The sequence below is a fragment of the Sturnira hondurensis genome, unplaced genomic scaffold, assembly GCF_014824575.4.
Source record: "Sturnira hondurensis isolate 20B ecotype Veracruz unplaced genomic scaffold, ASM1482457v3 Scaffold0011378, whole genome shotgun sequence".
In the NCBI taxonomy this organism is placed as follows: domain Eukaryota; kingdom Metazoa; phylum Chordata; class Mammalia; order Chiroptera; family Phyllostomidae; genus Sturnira; species Sturnira hondurensis.
The window spans coordinates 135,783-155,224 of record NW_028084009.1 but is presented as its reverse complement, the minus strand read 5'-3'; the positions used below and the strand labels follow the sequence as shown (position 1 = coordinate 155,224).

At 52.3% G+C, this 19,442-nt stretch overlaps 1 protein-coding gene across 2 annotated transcripts in view; it reads left to right on the top strand.

The window, feature by feature from the left end:
* Nucleotides 1-19,442, top strand: part of PREX1 (phosphatidylinositol-3,4,5-trisphosphate dependent Rac exchange factor 1) — a 169,133-nt gene that overhangs the window by 76,030 nt on the left and 73,661 nt on the right. For both annotated transcript variants that reach the window (XM_037059851.1, XM_037059849.1), the window contains exons 4-5: nucleotides 3,106-3,210; nucleotides 10,322-10,423. In XM_037059851.1, the coding sequence (XP_036915746.1) occupies nucleotides 3,106-3,210; nucleotides 10,322-10,423 (207 nt within the window). The remainder of the gene's footprint in view (nucleotides 1-3,105; nucleotides 3,211-10,321; nucleotides 10,424-19,442) is intronic.

The window sequence follows — 19,442 nt, the reverse complement described above, 5'->3', positions numbered from 1 at the left end:
AGAAGGTTTGGCAGGGGAAGAACTGTGAGTCGTGACCGGAACAGAATGGATGCTGGGTGCGTAAGACAACAGATGTTCCAATGAAGAGCCGAGCTGTTGGTGTGGTGGACCAGGTCCTTCTGGAAGGAGCATGGGGCTGGTTTTAGGGCTCTCAGGCCCATCTCAGTTCCTCCTATTGCTTTCTGGCTTTTATTCATCAAATACTCATAATTCCTGCTCTCTGCTGGGACTTCAGTCCCCATTGCACCCCAACAGTGACCTCAGCAAACCCAGGCCATGGAGCCCCCAGTGCAGGGGCAAATGGGGGAGATGGACGGTGCCTGGATGAGAAGTAAGGCACCCCAGGGCTCGGTGGCCAGCGTATTTCTCAAAACCTGCCTGGTGCCTTCCCCCAGTGGCCCTGTCCAGACCCAGGAGCCACCCCAGCTCTCTTTGTCCTCTGTCTGCCTGTCTCTCTGCCATTGAACCCACGTGTCCGCTGCTCCACCCTGTCACAGCCTGATTCACCCATGGGATAATGAATTGGCTGAAATCATAATGATGGTAACAATGGCTGCAATGTCAGTAACAGCAACAATAATAATAGCTAATATTTAATGAGCATTTACTGTGCACCATTTTAAGCACTTATTATGAATTTACCTGATAATTCTCACAACAACCTTATGGTGGGGAGGTCATTATTGTTATAATTTTTTGTAATCAATTTTAGAGAGAGAGGAAGGGAGGGAGGGAGGGTGGGGGTGAAGAGAGACAGACAGACAGACAAGACATTGATATGAGAGAGAGAGAGAGACATTGATCGGTTGCCTCCCACAGGCTCCCTGAGCTGGGATCGAACTCACAGCCCAGGTGTGTGCCCTGATTGGGAATCAAACCCATAAGCTTTTGGTGTTTGGGATGATGCTCCGACCAACTGAGCCTCGCGGCCAGGGCTAGGGTATTCTGAAATGTTGTGAGTGTTCACTGCGTATCAGGAAAGCTTCACCTTGTTTTACATGTGCGGTTATTTAATTTTCCAGCAGGCCAAGCAGTGCGCGGGGGAGGAGATCTGCTGTTGTGTTCATTTTATCAGGAAAGGAATTGAGGCAGAAGTAGGTGAGGCAGCTCCCTAAGGTTACTCGCCGCTTAGGGAGCCTGGAGCCGAGTTTCCAGCCCAGGTGATCTGGTCTGGAGTCACTGTGCCCTTCGTCACTCTGTGATGCTCCTCAGAGCTTAGTCCGTGGGTCTGTGGCTCGAGATCTGCGCTCATTGCTTTGGCTTCCACTCCCACTCCCATCCCCAACCCCTTCCAGTGACCTTGAGTTGGATGTTGGCATGGACGTGAAGAAAGACTGATCCTGGTGTGCCCCTTCCCTAGGTGTGAGACCCCGGGCTCATGACTTTTCCTCGATTTTCCCACGTGTGGTTGGGTTGAAGGCGGTGGTGGCCACGTCAGGTTATTGCGAGGTGTTATGAGTCCACCCTCATTCTAGGAGAGCGAGCGTGGCAGGCATTCAGTGCCCGGAGCAGACTCCCTGGTAGCTGTCGGCTCTGGCCGTGCGCACTCAGGCGCCTGCTCAGATGGTGCACACGGAACCCCCAGAGTGCACTGGGGGTGTCAGGGCGGCTGATTGATTCTGAAACCCAGTCTCTCTCCTTTTTGGTTTCCTCTTTCCTGTAGCCACCCATCGGCAGGATGACGGGGGCTCGTTTAGAAACAAGACGAGCTGCAGACCCACCTTTTCCTTCCTTTGCTGCTTGGGGTCTTCTGCCCGTCCCCCAGCCCAAGGTCAAGGCCCTTCAGCTCTTCCTCCCCAGTGGCCTTGCCCAGGACATCCTTGTTTGGAGTTTGGCTGGTTGGAGGCAGTGTTCTGTGAGACTTTTGAAACCGAGAATGCTTTGTGGTGAGCTTCCTGCTAAGAAGGCTCCTGTCCCTTCCAGTCCCGGAAACCTTGACTGATCGTTACAGACCTCATGACCCCTGTGTGACCTCTAGGCTGAAAAGGAGACCAGCTTTGGGCTTGGGGATATCTGGAGGTCAGCAGAACTGTCCCTCTGCCTCAGGACAGCCACTGCAGAGATCTGCTTATTCCCCAAGTTCTGGAGCCTGCCTTGACTCTTCTGGTTCATATATACAGGATGTAGCACACAGTAGGTGTGCAGAATTCATTCACTTAGCAAGTCTTTGTTGAGGGTGTACGGTGTGCTAGGCATTGTGCTAGGGTTCATTGCACAGGACAGACATGTTCACGGCCTTCAGGGAGCTGACTGCCAAGTGGGGAGATGAACAAATAATCCGGATAATTCCAGATTGTAAGAGCACTATAAAGAAAGTGAAGGCAGGTGGGTGGGTGATAGAGAACACCGGGGTGGCTCTTTTAGCTAGGGTAGTCCAGGTGTCATTGGAGAGGTGGCAGTCTTGAATGGTGGGACATGGCCAGGCCTTGGGGAGGAGTATTCCAGGTAGAGAGAATGGCTAAGTGCAAAGGCCCTGCGGTAGGAACAGGCTTGGCAAATAGAAGGAGCAGATAGAAGGCTAGTGAGATGAGGTCAGAGAAGGGCAGGGTCATATTATTGGACCTTTGAAGTTCTTAATCAAGTGTTAGGTTTCATTCCCAGTGTGATAGGCCACCGTTGGCATGACACAGTCTGACTTGCGTTTTAATGATGAAGTTGGACATTTATTGAGCACTTACTACATGCTGAATGCTTACATTTTTAACTTCCTTAATCCTCATAACAGCCCTATGAATTAGGGACTGTTACTAACTGTAGCTCACAGGTGAGGACACCAAGGCACAGAGAAGTCAGGTAACTTGTTCAAGTTCCCAGGTGGAAGTGCAGCGCCAGGGCCAAGCCCTGGCTTGTGTCTGTACACTTGACCCTGGCCCATGCTGCTTCCCGAAAGGTTACTCAGGCCGATGGGTGCAGAACTGGGGCCGGAGTGGAGGCTGAGAGGCCTGCAGTGAGCTTTACCCCAAATCCCTCCTGCTGTGTAGTCTCTCAGGGTCTGGGGTCTCTCGGGGCCCTCTCCTCCCCAGCCTGCTGGTCCAATCAGCAGCACATCTCAGCGTGTTTGCCTGACTGCCATGACCTGTCTCAGGCTCTGTCCTTGTCTTGCAGAAGGACAAGTTCTGCGTGTATGAGGAATATTGCAGCAACCATGAGAAGGCCCTGCGGCTGCTTGTGGAGCTGAACAAGATCCCCACTGTGCGCGCCTTCCTCTTGGTAAGTTTACCCGCCATCCCTGTTTCTGTCTTCTGTTTGCTTCAGCCATGTGCGTCCTTAGGCACCAGAGAGCTTCGTGCCTTCACACTGCCCTTGCTGCCTGATCCCGTCCTCTGCTAGAGTACTCTCTCCAAACCAGGGATTGAACCCTTTCTGTAAAGGGCCAGAGAGTGAATACTCTTGCCTTTGTGCGTCCTTCAACCTCTGTCATGATTCAGCTCTGCTGTTACAGCATAAAAGCACCCATAAAAAATATGTTAAGAAATCAGCATGGCTATGTTCCAATAAAACTTTATTTACAAAAACAGGCCGAGGGTTGTATTTGGCCCTAAAGACAAGTTTGCCGATTCCTGTTGTAAAGTAATGATTCTAGTGAGAGTGGTAGTGATAGTGGTAATGACTGTATTACTTGGGTTATTTAGTTATAAGTGAAAGAAATCCAGTTAAAATTGGCTTATGGGAAAAAAAAATTACTGGTTCACTTTCCTGGGAAGTTTAAGGCCTGAGAGGGCTTCAGGCACAGCAGCATCCGGGTGTTCAAATGATTTAATCAGGAATGTGTCTCTTGACTCTGCTTTTCTCAGTCTTGGCTCCATTCTCAGGCAGGCTCTCCTCAAGTGGTTTCAGGTGGCATTTAGCAACCCTACCTTTATACTCACCCATAGCTGAGCAACTCTAGGGTAAAGACAACTCCTCTTTCTCAGTAGTAAGGCAGAAATCCCGTGTTTGATCATGCTCATTGGCTTCTCTTGGCTCAAGACCTTATCCCTAAACCAGTTGCTGTGGAGAGAGGATTGGTTGGGGCTCTGATTGGTCACTTCTGGAGCTGGAGGGCGGAGTCAACTCTACATATGCCACAGGCCCTAAGAATGTGGTGGATGGATCCTTCAAGGCCAGTTGGTTGGTTCTTGTGGAAGTAAGCTGGAAATGGATGTTGATCAGGCAAAGCCATAGACACCCGTGCTGGTCTTTCCTACAATTGCGGAGAGCCTTGCTTATGTGTAAGTGGGTTCCCATTTGCGACCTCCTTGGAGCTTTACCAGTTGTGTTGTATGTGACTTAGGATACATATTTGTGTGCTTTACAGACATCCCAAATAACAGTGGTTTAAACAAAATAAGCATTTATTTCTTTCCCATGTTAATTAACATGATGTAGACAGTCTGGGGCTCCAGTGTCCAGGCTGAAGCCCTAGGTTGTGCCCTCATCGTTGTGGTCTAAGGGGACCTCTTACCATTTCCGCCTGTAGGTGGTGGGGTGCAGGACGGGAGGGAAGGGAGGACTGCCTTTCTCCTGGTAAAGGCACAACAGGAAGCCACACACCTCTTCTGCTCATTCCCCATTGGTCAGAACTTAGTCACATGCCCACACCTAGCTGCAAGAGAGGCTAGGAAATTTAGGCTTTATTCTGGGCAGCCATGTGCCCAGCTGGAAATCCTGTTGCTGTGGAGGAGGAATATGTTAGGGGACATCTCAAGCCTTTGTCAAAAGTGATTTCGATGACTCCAAATGATTAAGCGACTCCCTAAGAGTACATATTTGGAAAATGATTGAGCTTCTCATGGGTTTGAATCCTGGTCTTTCGGCTGTAAATCCCTACTCATTCAGTCGCCCCCCCCATATTGTTTTATTTCTGACAGCACATACAGATTTCAGCAAACAAAGACCAGTTAACTAACCTTGCATAAGGAGTGTTAACCATGTGTTTGGAAAGCTAAACTATATAATAAAATTCTCCATTATGCTTTCTCCTAATGCACAGTCTCCAGCAAAGAATTCCCAGAATTTTGATTCAAAATGTATGTTTCCTTCACTCATGAGTTCATGTTGCTTGGCCCACTTCCAGTGAGCATCTGAGGAGGCGCAGGTTGGTTGATTTTTCGCTTTTGTCTCAAGCATTCGGGACTGATGCTTTTCGCTGTGGGTGGCTGCGTCTTGTGTTTCCAGCTTTGCACGTATATTTATAAAAGAGGCTTGGCAAAAAGCAAGAATAAAGTCATATCGTGTACGACCACACACATGACCATGTGTCTGCGATGGACCTGGAGACTTTCAGGTAGTACCCCTTAGCGATGCTGCCCGGGCTCTGGGCTCGCTGGCACAGAGCCCCACCCTCCAGGGGTGTTCCCTTGGGCTCAGCGGTGTCTTGGGAAGCAAGAAGGCATTTCCAGGGGTATGGGAAGGGAAGAGCCTCAAATTTCCTGTCTTTCCTTCCTCTCTCTTTTGCAGCCTTCCTAGTGGACCAACCAGCCTTCCTAGCAGCAGCTGGGCTGGGACAGCTTGGCTGGGGGGAGGATGTGTGGGGTGCCAGCACACGTGCCATCTGTCTCTCTCCTTGCTGGCATCTCCCAGCTTTTGACCACCTGCAGAAGCGTCATCTCAGTCCATCATGGGCTATTAAGGCGGTGAGAACAGACAGAATCTGGCTTTCCATTCATGGTGCTACGTGCTCTGCACCAGCTGGAAGACGGGGCTGGAACTTTGTCTTTCTGTGCCTCCGTTTCCTTGTCTGAAAAGTGGGGATCATTTAGTCACTCAGTAGCTTCTTATTGAGCACCCGCTGTGTGATAGGGATCATTTCAAGTTCAGGGGCACAACAGTGACTGAGGAGAGAGAAGTTCTTACTCTCCTTCAAGGGCCGTTCAAGTAGGGGAGACTTACCTGATGTGTCACCTGCCATTAAGTTCTCCGCAGGAAATAAAGTTGAGGACAGCAGGATGTCCTGAGGGATTAGGGGGTGCCTGTCTATTTTAGATTGGTCTTTGGGAAAACGATGTCTTAGGTGACATCCAGCAGAAACCTGGATAAAGTAAGAGAGAGAGGCAAGGGGTATTTGGGGTGGGGGGAGCTTTCCAGGTAGAGGAGCTGCCCATGCAAAGGCCCTGAGGTAGGAGCGTGTTTGAGGAATTGCCGGAATGGAGAGCCTAAGAGGAGGAGTGGAAGGAAATGAGGTCAGAAAGATTGAGAGGCCAGATAATGATGGTGCGTTCAGACAGTGGAAAGGATCCGAGGTTTTTACGAAGCTTGTTTATTGCAGTCTAGCACACACGCAGTGAACGCAGTCACAGCCTGGTGAGCGTTTTCATGTATGCACACACCCAGGAGACCACCGCCCAGGTCAAGACTGAAACATTTCTGGCACTGCAGAAGGTCCCCAAGGTCTCGGCACATGCTGATGCCTCTCACCGACACCTTAGCTTTGCCCGTCCTGGAATTTTTCGCGACTGGAATCCTGCAGGGTGCTTTCGCGTCTGGCTTCTTTTGCTCAACATAGTGTCTGTGAGACCTGTCTGTGTTGGAGCACGAGGCGGTACTTTGAATAGAATGTTCAGTGTTAGTCTGAGTGGTATGGGAAGTCCCGGGAGGGTTTTGAGCGGAGGATTGACTGGAGCGCTCTGTGTGAGGGAGGGTGGATGGGTGGGTGGGGGGACTGACATAAGTGTCCTGGGGCTGTTATAGTGACCACCAACTGGTGGTTTAAAACAGATGTGTCATTCCCCAGTTCTGGAGGCTGGAAGACTGGCCTCAGGTGCTGGCAGGTTTCTGCTCCGTCCGCGGGTTCCAAGGGAGGGCCCTGCCTTTCCTCTACATCCTCTGGTGGCCGCGGGGTTCCTTGCCCAGTGGAAGCAGGACTCCGGTCCCTGCATCCCTCGTCCTGTGGCCTTTTTCTCTGGTCCCGTCTCTTCTTATAAGGACACTAGTCTGTTGAGATAGGGCCCACCGTGATCTAGTAAACCCCATGTTAACTAATTATATCCCAGAAGACCCTATGTCCAAATTGGGTCATATTCTCAGATTCCAGGTGAGTGGCATTTTGGGGGATATTCTCACCCCACTACGGGGCTGCTGCACCAGTCCAGGCAGATGACGGTGGTGAGGACAGGGGTGGTGATGCAGCAGGTGGTTGGAATGATAGAGTTTGGGGGTCCAGTGGCCTGATTTGCAGGGTGCTTGGGTTTGGGGAGTACCTGGACGAGAGGAGTCAAAGACGACTCCAGGGTTGGGGCCTAAACAACTGGACAGAAGTGAAGTTTCCCCAGATGGTAAAGGCTGAGTCAGGAGCAGGCAAGAGAAGAAAATGAGGAAGGCCATTTTGGATGTGTGAGTTTTCAGGTGCCTCTTAGACATCCAGGTGGGGATGTGAACTTGGAATCAGAGCTTGGAGTCTCACGATTAGGGCGGGGAGGGAGGGGCCAGTGCGGAGAGAGGAGTCTGGGTGTCAGCGGACAGGATGGTGCTAAGGTGCCCGGTCTGGATGAGGTCAGCCGGGGAATGAGTGTGGACAGAGAGGATGGCCCATGACCGCGTGGGGACTGCCGCCTAGGAGGCTGGGAAATGAGGACGTTGACACCTCACCTGGATCAATTCTGTGAATTAGGAGGCTTGAAAGGGATACTTCTCAAAAGTTCTTCTCGGAGTGCCCAGAGCGTAATCGTAATAGTGAATCGTAGCTGGGTGTGTGTGTTTGCTTTCTTTCCTTTTAAAAAATGAAAATAAAGTGAAACAACACTCCAGGGCATCTGGGACAGGCAGAGTTGGTGGTGGTGAGTCCTGTGAAAACTCCTCGGTTCTGGGCAAAGAGGCAGGCCTTTCTTTGGCTAAGCCCTGGGGGCTTCTGGAAAGCCCTTCCCCACCCCCATGCTCCCCTTCCTCCGCCCAGAGCTGACATCACCAGGGCAGCTTGTGGGGAGTTCTGGCTCCGAGGACAAAGGCCTGAGTGTGAGCAGTGTGGGGCCTGGCATCTCCCAGCTGCTGCAGCCCTGATCCCCCATCTGCGCCAGGGGGGGTGCACACGGGGTGGACACGGGGTGCACACGGGGGTGCACATGGGGTGGCAGCCGTGAAGCGCCCACCCCAGCAGGACCCCGGGGTCCCTGGGATTCTGCCTGTCCTAGGAGAGGGCTGTTAAGTCCCGAGTCTGGGGCCGGTCCTTTGGGTTCTCTGTGCCAGTTTCCCCACCTGCGAAGGAGGCAGCAGCCCATGTGCTTACCTGAGGGCTGTGAGGATAGACTCGACCGATAGGCGAAGCACGAGGCACGGCGCCTAGTGCAGGGTGGGCGCACGGCAGATGTTCTCGGATCTTGTTTTCACCTGACTACGGCCGGGAATGTGTCTGCTTTGTTGGGAAGTTTCCCTGGTGCTTGGATCTGTGCCCAGCACACAGTAAACGCTCGATGGGAATCTGTTGAACAAACGAATGATAGAATGGGAATCCCTTTCCCCAAGGGTCCCGTTTCATTTCCCGTTCGCTAGCGTGGTGTTGAGGAGGAAGGCTGAGACCCGTTCATTGCTGGGTGTGCTGGAGGTTTGTTCCTTCATTAGTTCACCCACTCATTTATTCCTTCATGCATTCGTTGGGCACACTGTCAGCCCTCAGGACTGAGGAATGTGATGGGGAGGGTGGAGGACCACAGACACATAACTAATGATTACTGGCATCCAAACCACGGATTCTGAAGTTGGAGCCCCTCCAGAGGAAAGGACAATACATGCGTGGGGTTTTTTGCCGCGTGGAACAAATGACCTGCTATGGAGGTGCCACGAGGAAAGAGCGTTGGGAACTGAGAGAAGATGGAACAGGCTTCTAGGAAAGGGTGGGGGGCTGGGCTGGCCCAGAGGAATGCTGGGCTTGGGTAAGGGCGGCCCAGCGCCATGCTTCCAAGTCCAGGTTCTTCATCAGCTCGCCTGGGTGCAGGTGCCGCCTCTGCGGCTCACTTGTTCTGCGGTCACCTTGAGGAGAAACGCTAAACCTTCCCAAGCCCAGGTGCCTGAGTTTCGAAACGGGAATAAGAATAGTGTTTGGTTCATAGGGCAGTTGGTGGTCAGGGTCAGAGCTGTCAGTGGCCTTCTGGGCACGTCTAGGCTCTCAGTCAATGTTAGCTAGGGATGAGGATAGTAATCTGTTTATTATTACAGGGGGGAGTGAAAGCATGTTAAGCAGGGGGCATAGAGCGAACCCAGGAAAGGGGCTGTCCTGAAGGAAATACTGGTGTGGCTGCAGGTGGCTGGGCACTGAGGTGACCTGTGTGGCCAGGAGCTGGCGGGTGAATGTGCTTGATTCCTGAAGAGCTGCCAACCTCATCCTGCAAACCCAAACAGAGCTTCTCCTGCCACACGCTCATGTCCCCGCCTTCCCGGTGGAGAAACAAAGCCTTTTCAGGAGCAGTTGAAGGTGGCAAGCGCATTTTCCAAATCTTGTCACCCTCCCTCCGCAGAGGGGACCCCCACTAGGTCTTGGTACATCCTTTCTTTCCTGTGCGTGTCTTTGTGTGGCACTGCAGACCTGTTCTTTATAAACGGTGCCCGATTTTGCTCAGTGTGCCTTCGAAAGCTTTAACTGGGTACGTACTATACGTATCCTTTGTTTTCTCTTTTTCCCCCTCAAAAGTGTGTTTTGGGGGTTCATCCACACAGCTTTAAGCAGCGTTGGTCCCTGCGGTGCAGTGAGCCTCTGTGTGCATCTCGTGTGGACGTGTTTTTCTGTTTTTTAGCCTGTGGATATTTAGGTTGCTTCTCATTGTCTTGCTCTTCCAAACAAGGTGGCCTTGATGTCCACATTCCTGTCTCCTGGCCTGTAGCATCTGTGAAGATTCCTTAGACCGGGGGCTCGCAAACTTGTCTGTGAAAGGCCAGGTGGTAAATACCTCAGATTTTGGGACTCCGGTCTTCGTGACAACTCCTCTACTCTGCCACGATCATTCGGAAGCAGCTGTGGACAGGATGTCCACAACTGGACGTGGCCATGTTCCAATTAAACATTAATTACCGAAATAGGGACTGGGCAGGATCTGGCTCACCCCGGCGGAGGCCATGTGCTGGGTTGTAGAGTACAGGGTGGACGAAAGTAGGTTTATGGATTGTGTGTATGTGAAACACAGTTCATTGTTGTACTACCAGTGGTTGATTATGACATTATTTTCCGTACGAACAGCTGCAAACCTACTTTTGCCCCTCCCTGTGTGCACATTGCCATCTCTCCTGGGTGTTGCTAAGTTGCTTCCAAAGTCATTTTTTTTGCACTTGGAGAGTGCTTTCCATGGCTCTTTGAGGGGGGGCCGTTCCTTTTGCTATCCTCGGTGGGTTTTAATGAAGGTCTCCTGTCCCTTTGCAGAGCTGCATGCTTCTGGGAGGCCGGAAGACCACCGACATCCCTCTGGAGGGCTACCTGCTATCTCCAATTCAGAGGATCTGCAAGTACCCCCTCCTCCTCAAGGTGAGACCCGCACCCCACTCCTTTCAGCACATTGGAAGGAACAGGAAACCCAGCTTCGATTAGCTTGAGCATAAAATAAAACTTGTTTGTTCAAGTAGCTGAGTCTGGGGCAGTGTGGGCTTTGGGCCGGGCTGGATCCTACTAGGACTCTGCCTCTTTCTCCCGTGTTCACTTCTGCTTTCAGCTGCTCGGGTTTATTTTCAGTGTGGTGGTGGTGGCAAAGGACTGCAGCGGCTCTGGCCTCACACCATCTCAAGTTCAATGACACTGGGAAGGAGTGAACCTCTCCTCTAGTAGCTCTGACTGAAGTCCCGAGGGCAATTCAGGCCTGGGCCATCTATGGTCAGGAAAATATGATATTCCAAATTGTTTGGGCCCGGGTCATGTGCTTTAATTTGAACCAGTGACATGAAGCCTTTGCTTGTGGTACTTCTCCTCCTCCTATATGCTTGGGCTTGGGCTTTGCCCCAATCACTATGAGCTGGGCAGTGTTAGGCTCTGATTGTCTAAGATGTGGTCTAGTGATAGTAAGCAAGTCAGTACTGTGTTCTGATTGGCCGAGATTGGGGTCAGGGGCTTCATACCTAAACCAATCACTCTGAGCAAGAGATCTCTAATTGGCTTAGATTTGTGTCACTGAATCCCACAGGCCAAAAGCCCAGTGAGGGGACAGACTGGACCCCCCCTCACCAAAATCTGGGCTATTTGTGGAGGAGGGTGGGCAGATGCTGGGTGGGCAAACCACACACAGCATGCATATACTGCTGTTCTCTTTACTGTCCAGCACCTTTGACTCAGTCTTGGTCAGGGCAAGGCTGGCTGCTTATGTGGGGACCCAAGAAATCTTAATTCTCAGCTTCAGAGCTGGCTTCTGGGTAGATCTCCAGCTGGGTAGATGGCTCTGTTACCATCTGCTGTTCTCAGCCCAGGGTTTTCAGCCCTTGGAAATGTTGCCTGATGACCCTAGCCTACCCTGGCTCTATCCTCAAGGCCTCGTGTCTGACAGCTGTTCCCGGAGTCCTGCTGGTGGGTTGGTTTGGCTCGTGCTGCCTCATCTACACACCTGCTCCCTGGGGTCACGTGCATCTTTGCTCCATGAACTGGAAGGGCAAGGGGAGGGAGAAAGCACTAGGGAATTTTTGAGCTTGACTTTCTACTGGATATGGTGGGTGACACTTGAGCCTCTGAGCTGGCCCAGACCCCGGGGCCATCAGAGCTGCCTGTGAACATAAGCCTGTCACGTGTGCAGTGGGTGGGAGGTGGGACATGGTTCTCGGCACACATCTTCTGGCCCTCCGGGGACGTGGAAAGGACTTTCTGCAGTGCTCCTTACAGCTGCTTGGAGTCCAAGTGGGTGCTGGCAACGCCGTATGCAGTTGGGCCCTTCACCTTGGTGCAGAAGCAGCTCTGTGTGGACCTTGTCACCTGTAGCCAGTGGACTGAATTGGACCTGCTCATGTTCTTTATCTGACCTGTTTGATGTGTCTTCCACACGGGAATTAGTTGGCAGCATTTAAAGAGGCAGAATTATGTACTGGCTTGAGGCAGGGGCTAGCGAAATTGTGGCTCGTGGGTCAGGTCTGGCCATGGCCTGTTTGTGTACAACCCGTGAGTGAAGAATAGTGTTTACATTCTTTTTTAAAGGGTTGTAAAACCAAACCAAACCAAACCAAACAATAAAGAAGACTATGTGACAGAGACCGGATGTGGCCAGCAAAGCCTGAAATATTTACTTTCTGGGCCTTCACAAAAGAGTTTGCCGACCCCTGGATGAGAGCCTCACTTTGCAGCCCTGGGTTGCCTGGGTGCCTGGCTTTGGATTCCAGCTCTGCCTTTTATTTGCTGTGTGACCTTGGGCCCGTCGCTTCTCCATGTCTCAGTTTCTCATGTGTAATACATAGTGCGCACTAAAAGCATGGACAGAGTTGTTGCGATGATGAGACACTTAATTCTTAGAGCAACTTGGTGACGTGGGTGCTTTGATTAGCCCCATTTTAGAGATGAGGCAACTGAAGCATAGAGGAGGAGGTGGCCTGCTCAAGGCCACAGATTAGGTAAGGAGGAGGAACCACGATTTGTTGATTCCAGAATTCCCCCGTCAGCGCTGCTGCCCGTTGAGGAGCACTTTGCGGCGTTACAGCTGCCGAAGTGGCCGGGCGTTGCAGGTGCTGACCTTCTCAGTTCCCTAAGTGGGGAGCCTGGGAAGGTCTGTAGCCTTGTGTTTTGTGACTTCGTGACAGGTCTCCTCCTCCTTTCCTGGGTTTCAAAATCTTAAACATCTGACCCATTAGAAGAACCACCAGCGGAGGTTCCTTAGGTCTGTGAACCCTTTGGTTTCCAGATCTTGGGAATGTCCGGGATCCCACCATGCACCTGGAGTGGCAGTTTCCATAATGTATTTTAACAGCCACTGGGGCTGGCTGGCCCTATGTGCACGGGGTGGACACCGGGTCTCAACAAGAGGCCCTTGCGTTTCTGGGGTCTGCTCAGCCTCAGGGGCCGCCATTTGGCCTGGCAGGATTTCTGGGCTCTGGATTCCCAGTGGAGTAGAGAGAGAGAGAGAGAGAGAGAGAGAGCGAGGGACAGAACCAGCCAGCAACTGGTGGAGGAATAACTGCCCACAGGAAATGGTGATGAAGCCGGGCTGTGGGTTTGCTCCCCTGACCAAATGGCTGTTTACAGGCCCTGTTTCCTCGGTCTCCAGCTGTGTTTATCTGAGGCTCAGAGAGCACTGGGGGACCAGCCAGCAGGGCTGCAGAGTCCACGGGCCATGCCGTGCTGCCCACTTGACCAAATTGCTCAGTGTCCGGCCTTGGGCACCCACAGCTGGGCTGTTTGCATCAGAAAACAGCTGGGCCTCTGCGGGGAATCTTCATACCCCTCCGGAGTTCCTCCTTTCTGTCACATTTTCCAGTAGGTTTTAAAAGACAGTCTTATGAACTGTGGGGCAGTTCCCCTGCTGTGGCCCCTCGGGTTCTGACTCGCTCACAGCTGTCGCTGTGACCCTGTGAGCCCCCTTGTTGGAGCTGAACTCTGAATCGGGTGGGCGAACAGGATCGAGGGGCTGGGTGGGAAGAGGGAAGAGGCGAGAATGAAGCCTCTTTGGGAACAGCCCCAATGCGCTGAACTCGAACACGGCCTAAGAATAGCCGGAACATTCTATTTCAGCCCTCAGCCCGGGCCTGGGAGAGACAGTTGGCATTTTCAGGCTTTGTTGAGTTTTCCGTCGACAGTTCCAGGGAGATGATTCATATTTGGGGTGATGCCCCTGGTGCTCAACTTGGCAGGTGCCCGAGGCGAGACCGAGCGTCCCCGACCCTTTCAGATATGGTGAGGATGCCCAGATCTCATTGGGGCCCTTACTGGGCATCGGCTGCTGATGTGGCTCAGGGTCCACAGTCATGAACGAGACAGACCTCGGGGCTTTGGCCTTGGACTGAGCCCCACAAGGGCCTGTCTGCTGCAGAACAGGAGTGGGTGAGGCAGGCAGGGGGCAAGCTGGAGGGAACATCTGTCTAACGTGGGCAGCTGGCACTGGAGTCCCCCCACGCCCCTTGGCTTTCTGTCTCTCCAACCCTTCAGTCTCCTTGGCTGGTTCCTTGCCTTCTAGACCTTTAACGGGGGGGTAGACCCTAGGCCTCAGTCCTTGGACCTTGACTCTATCTAGACTTGCTCTTGGAGGCCTTACTTATTATTCTGTGTCCTTAAAAAAAAAGTGTATTCAGAGGTTGTGCAACCATCACCATAATAAATTTAGAAATATTTTCATAGCCTCCAAAAGAAACTCTGGACCCATGAGCTGGCACTTCCCTTTTCCCTCCTCTCCCCCCCCAGCTCCTGGCAGCCGCTCACCTACTTCCTGTCCCTGTGGATTGCCTGTTCTGCACATTTCACGTGAACGGAATCGTGTAATATCTAACCTTTTGTGTTCGTCCTCTTTGACGTGGCGCAATGTTTTCAAGGCTCGCCCACCTCGTAGCAGGGGTCACAACTTCATTCCTTTTTATGGATGAATAATACTCCACTGTGTGGACAGGTCACATTTTGTTTACGCATTCATCTGTTGAGGGACCTTCGGGTTCTCGACACTCCCTGGCTGTTATGAGTGGTGCCGTCAGGAACGTCCACCTACATGCTTTTGTGTGGACGTTCCCATGGCTTCAAACTCCATCTCCATGTCAACGACTTCCAGCCCCGATCTATCCGCTAACCTCGGGTGGGACTTTTCTTCTGCCCACTCAACTTCTCCCCTTGGCTACCTAACAGGCCTCTCCTACCAGCATGTCCCAAACCGAGTGCTTGGCTCTCTCCTTCCCCCAAACCTGTCTTTCCTCTCCCTCACCCCTCCGTCTCTGTGAATGGCCTGTCCTCTTTCCGGTTGCTCAGGGCAAACCTGGGATTTCTCTCTGGCCTGCCCCACGTCCAACCGTCACCGAGTCCTGTGGGTTCTACCTGCGGATCCATCGGAGCCCGGCCCTTCCAGCTCCTGCACTCCAGCTCTCTCCTGGGCCGCGGTCACGACGGGCCTCCCCGCCTCCCCGCCTCCATCCTTGTCCTCTACATTCTCGTCTCGTCTTTTTTTTTTTTAAAGATTTTATTTATCTTCAGAGAGGAAGGAGAGAGGGAGAGAAATATCAATGTATGGTTGCCTTTCATGTATCCCCTGCAGGGAGTTGGCCTGCAGGGAACCAGCCTGCAACCCAGGCATGTGCCCTGGCTGGGAATCGAACCGCGAACCTCTGGTTCGCAGGCCCGCGCTCAATCCACTGAGCTACACCAGCCAGGGCAGTTTCTTCTCGTCTTAGCAGCTACATCTAACTCAGTTCCTATCACTGCCTCACTCAGAACCCCCCAGCGGCTTCCTGCTCACCCAGATCTAAATCCGGATTCCTCTCCAGTGCCACCTACAGAGCACTACGCATTGAATCCATGTTTCCTCTCTGGCCTCCTTCTCCCCTTCCCCCCTCTCTCTCTTGCTCTGTTCCAGCCACACTGGCCTCCTGGCTGGTCTTGAACACCACAGGCAGGTTCCTGCTTCAGGGCTCTGCACTTGCTATTTCCTCCACCTGAGACATTGTTACCCCAGACATCCTGGGGCTCACTTCCCAGTCTTGTCAGGCCTCTGCTGCTCAGACGCCCCCTCCTTGGAGAGGCCTTCTCTAACCTCCCCAACTGTGGAAGAGCTGCCTCTGCCCGTCTCCGTCCCCTCACCCTGCTCTCATTTTTCTACACATCACCTCTTGCCAGCTCCCGTTCTGCTCTGTGACTCACGGTGTGTGGAGTCGCTTTCTGTGTTCCTCATTAGCACATCTGCCCTGCCAGGGCAGGGGCTTGGGAATTTTCCCAGGAAACTTCCCCAGTGCCCAGAATGGTGGCCAGCACACAGTAGGTGCCTCTCAATGACTCAAGTGGATGACTGTGAAAATGTCATCCTAGTGTGCCAACTGTGTCTGAATCCAGAACTTGGGACTTCCAGGTGAAAGCGCCTGATTTCCAAATGCCAGCTTGGTCTGAAACTTGTCAGATACCTGGGGGCCCAAACAGGCGGCCGTCTATTTGGGGGCAGTGGCTGCAGTGTGTGCCAGGGGCGCTCAGGGTGTAGCCTGGGGGCACCACGCATCTCCAGCGTCTTCTCCACCTTCCACGTGGGTGATGCAGCTGTCACCCAGGCTCAGGAGGAGGACCTTGCCATTCGCTAGTCACCTCTGTTTCTGTGGTTGTCAGCATTGTGGTGTCTCCTGGGGATGGATGTGGTCTGTCACTCAGGAGGTACGGCCTCAGTTCTTGGTGCAGGAAGATGGCTGGAAAAAGGAAGTTTCCCAGAGCATGGGATGAGCACCAATTATGTTCTCCAAAGGATTTTAGGTGGCATGTGAGAAGACTTGATGTAGGTGGGTGGGGTGAGTGGGGGAGGGGAGAAGCCAGCACTAAAACACAGTGGATCACACAGTCTTCCCGATGACCTCCGAGAGGGCCGCAGTTGGTGCTGCAGTATATAGCGTTTTTGAAGCCATTTGTTCACTCGCCAACTATTTATTGCGCAACTATTACGTGTCAGGCTTTGCAGTAGGTGCTAGAGATACAAAGTGACAAAGACTGCCCAAACTCCTCTGTGTTCTGCTGTTCTAGTGGGGGGAGGCACACAACAAATAAGTAGGAAATGTATATACTTGTTTCAAGGTGTCAGGCTAACAGGGATGGACTGAGAAAGGTGACATTTGAACAAAGACTGGAAGGAGCTAAGGAAGGTACCTTGGGGAAGAGTCTTCCAGCCAGAGGGACAGCCAGTGCAAAGGCCCCGAGGCTGGAATGTGTCTGAGGAACAGCACAGAGGCCAGAGAGGTGAGGGGGAGAGTGGGGAGCGAGGTTAGAGAGCCTTGCGGGCTGCCGTAGGGTCTTTGTCTTCTCTGAGTGAGGTGGGTGCCTTGGGAAGGTACTGAGCAGAGGAGGGACAGGACCTGACTTGGACAGCGATCCTTCCACTGTCGGTGGAGACTGGACTGGGTGGTGAGAGTGGAGGTGGAGGTGGGGGTGAGTCGACCTCAGTGGTCCAGGTAGGAGGCGGCTGGACTAGGGTGACAGCAGTGGTGAGGGTGCATTTTATGAGAATTGCTTCTTCCCAGCATTTGCCCATTTTCTATTGGATAGTTGTCTTTGTATTGACTTGCCAGAGTTTTCTAAATTATCCTGGGTACTTTAGGTTGTCTCTTTGGAGCTCTCGTTGGCCTCTGCTGTTCACGAGATGAGCCTCCCATCTGCCGTGGACCTGGCACTGTCACCGTCTTGCTGAGAAGGCACAGGAAGTCAGAGGTCTCTGCACTGTGGCTTTCTCTGCCCAGGTCCCCATCCTCCTCTAACCATAGTGCCCACCCTGCATCCTGCCTCTTGGTCTGGGAACTGACACCTTGCCCACCGCTGCTTCAGCATCTCAACCTGCACCAGCTCTTGAACAGCAGTAGCTCAAGGAATGAAGTCCCCCTCTTTCAGGGTGGGAGACCTGCTTTCTTCCTTCCAAGCCAAGCTCGTGCACTTGGTCTTCCAAGGAGCCCTCCCAGATCTCCCTTCCTGGGTATCCTGCCTGCATTCTGCTTTCTGCCATGCCCTGCCTGGTTCTAACTCCACCTCTTAGCTGTGTGACCAAGTGTCAGTTGCTTAACCTCTTTGAGCCTCTATGGCATCATCTGCAAAATGTGATGGTAGCTGCCCCCCCGGCTGCTGCGAAGACAGTGCATGAGAAAACCAAGAACACTCTGCTTGTCACCAGGCAGATAGTCCTGCTTGGTAAATGTTAGCTACTCTACTATTTCAATAATTTTTATTTTTGTTGATCCTAGCTCATGCACTTGTTCGTGTCGCCTCTTTGAGAAATGACGTAAGCACTCTGTCCCTCACATTCCTCCTCTGTCAGGTAGTGCCTTAGTCAGTCATGGGCCATTGTGAAGGTTAAGTGGAATAATACCTTGAATGTGCTTGTAAGTGCTTAGTAAGTGTTAGCTATTTTTTATTGTCTCGAAATCTGTTTTGCCAATATTAATCGAACTGTAGCAGGTTTCTTTTCATTGGTGTTTTCATGATATATCTTGTTTTCCCCTTTTACTCTCAACCGTTCTCTGTCATTCGGATGAAGGTACTTCTTTTGTGAGCTGCATGAAGTTAGAGTGTGAAACTCTGGTCTGTCAATCCCTGTCTTCTAACAGGAGAGTTTAGCTCACTTATATTTATTGTGTCTGTTGAATACATTGGAACTGATTTCTACCATCTTCCTTTTTGATGTTTATTTGTTTTCTTGTTTCCACCGATTCTCGTTTTATTTTGCATAGTTTTCGTGTTTTGTTTTTGGTTTAGTTCCTTTTCTTCCTCTTGTTCCATTTCATTTGGCTTCTGCTAAGTTGGGCTTTAGAGCCGCCACCACCACCACCACTGCCGTTTCTCACAGTCTTACCCTCTCTTCTTGAGAAATGCCCGAGGCTAGGGGTGCAGGGTGTAGCACTCCGCACAGTGAGCCGTGCTGGGCCTCCTGGGAAGCTGGATGTAGAACCACTGAGTGTTGACACCCTACCTTTGGTTGTTAGTAGAGACCTGCCGATCCAGGGTGTCAGCCACGGCGCCTACAGGGCACGGGCAGAAGGGGAGTAGACTAGAAGTGACGTGGTGGTGTGGGTGCTGTGGCAGACTGCCGAGCACATGTCCCGTCTGAGGGGGTGGCCATCATTCAGCCAGCCGCTACTGTCAGGTGGAAACAGAGGCCTGGGGTGGCCAGAGCTTCTGTTTTATTGAGAGAGGCTGGCAATGGCATATGGCCTGTGGGGCCTGGTTTGTGACCTGGGCCCCGATCCAGTCCCTGAAGGGCACAGCAAGGAGACCTAGGCTCAGAAAGGGGAGGCGACTTGCCTGAGGTCACGTAATATGTCCTGGTCAAGGCCAGAACTTGAACTCTCAGTCCTGAGCCCTCGCCCCACGGTGTCCCCTCACCTCTCCCAGTGGACGGATGGAATTTTTAAGACCCATGAGCATTCTTTCTTTTCCTCCATTAATTCCTAATCCATGGGGTCCCCATTCTCCCAGCCTCGAAGTAGTGGATAAAAATGGTTAAAACTGGAAGTATATTTGCATGAAATTTTTGTAGAGTTTGCAGGCTTGGAGGTTTTCTGTGCTGTGCTGGACAGCTTTTCACTTCTGGGTTTTCTTGGACTTCCAGATGTCTTTCGCTTCTTCTTTTCTTTTTCTGTGAGTGGCGGTGGGCCTTGTCAGAGCCTCTGCATTTGAACTCTGCTGTCCCCAAGCTGTGGCACGAGGGGACCCCAGAGCTGCCAGAAAGTGCCCGATAGAGCAGCTCAGCCTCCCGGGCTTCGATGGCACCTTGGGTGGCGAGGTCTTTGGACAGAGCCAGGAGTTGAGGGCAGAATCGGTCCCTCCTGGGGCTGGCTGAATTATCCTCAGAAAGTGAGCGTCCTCTGCTGATCGAGCCCCCGCTGGTGACACCCTCTACTCCCATGAGCCGCCTTTCTCTCTCTATGGA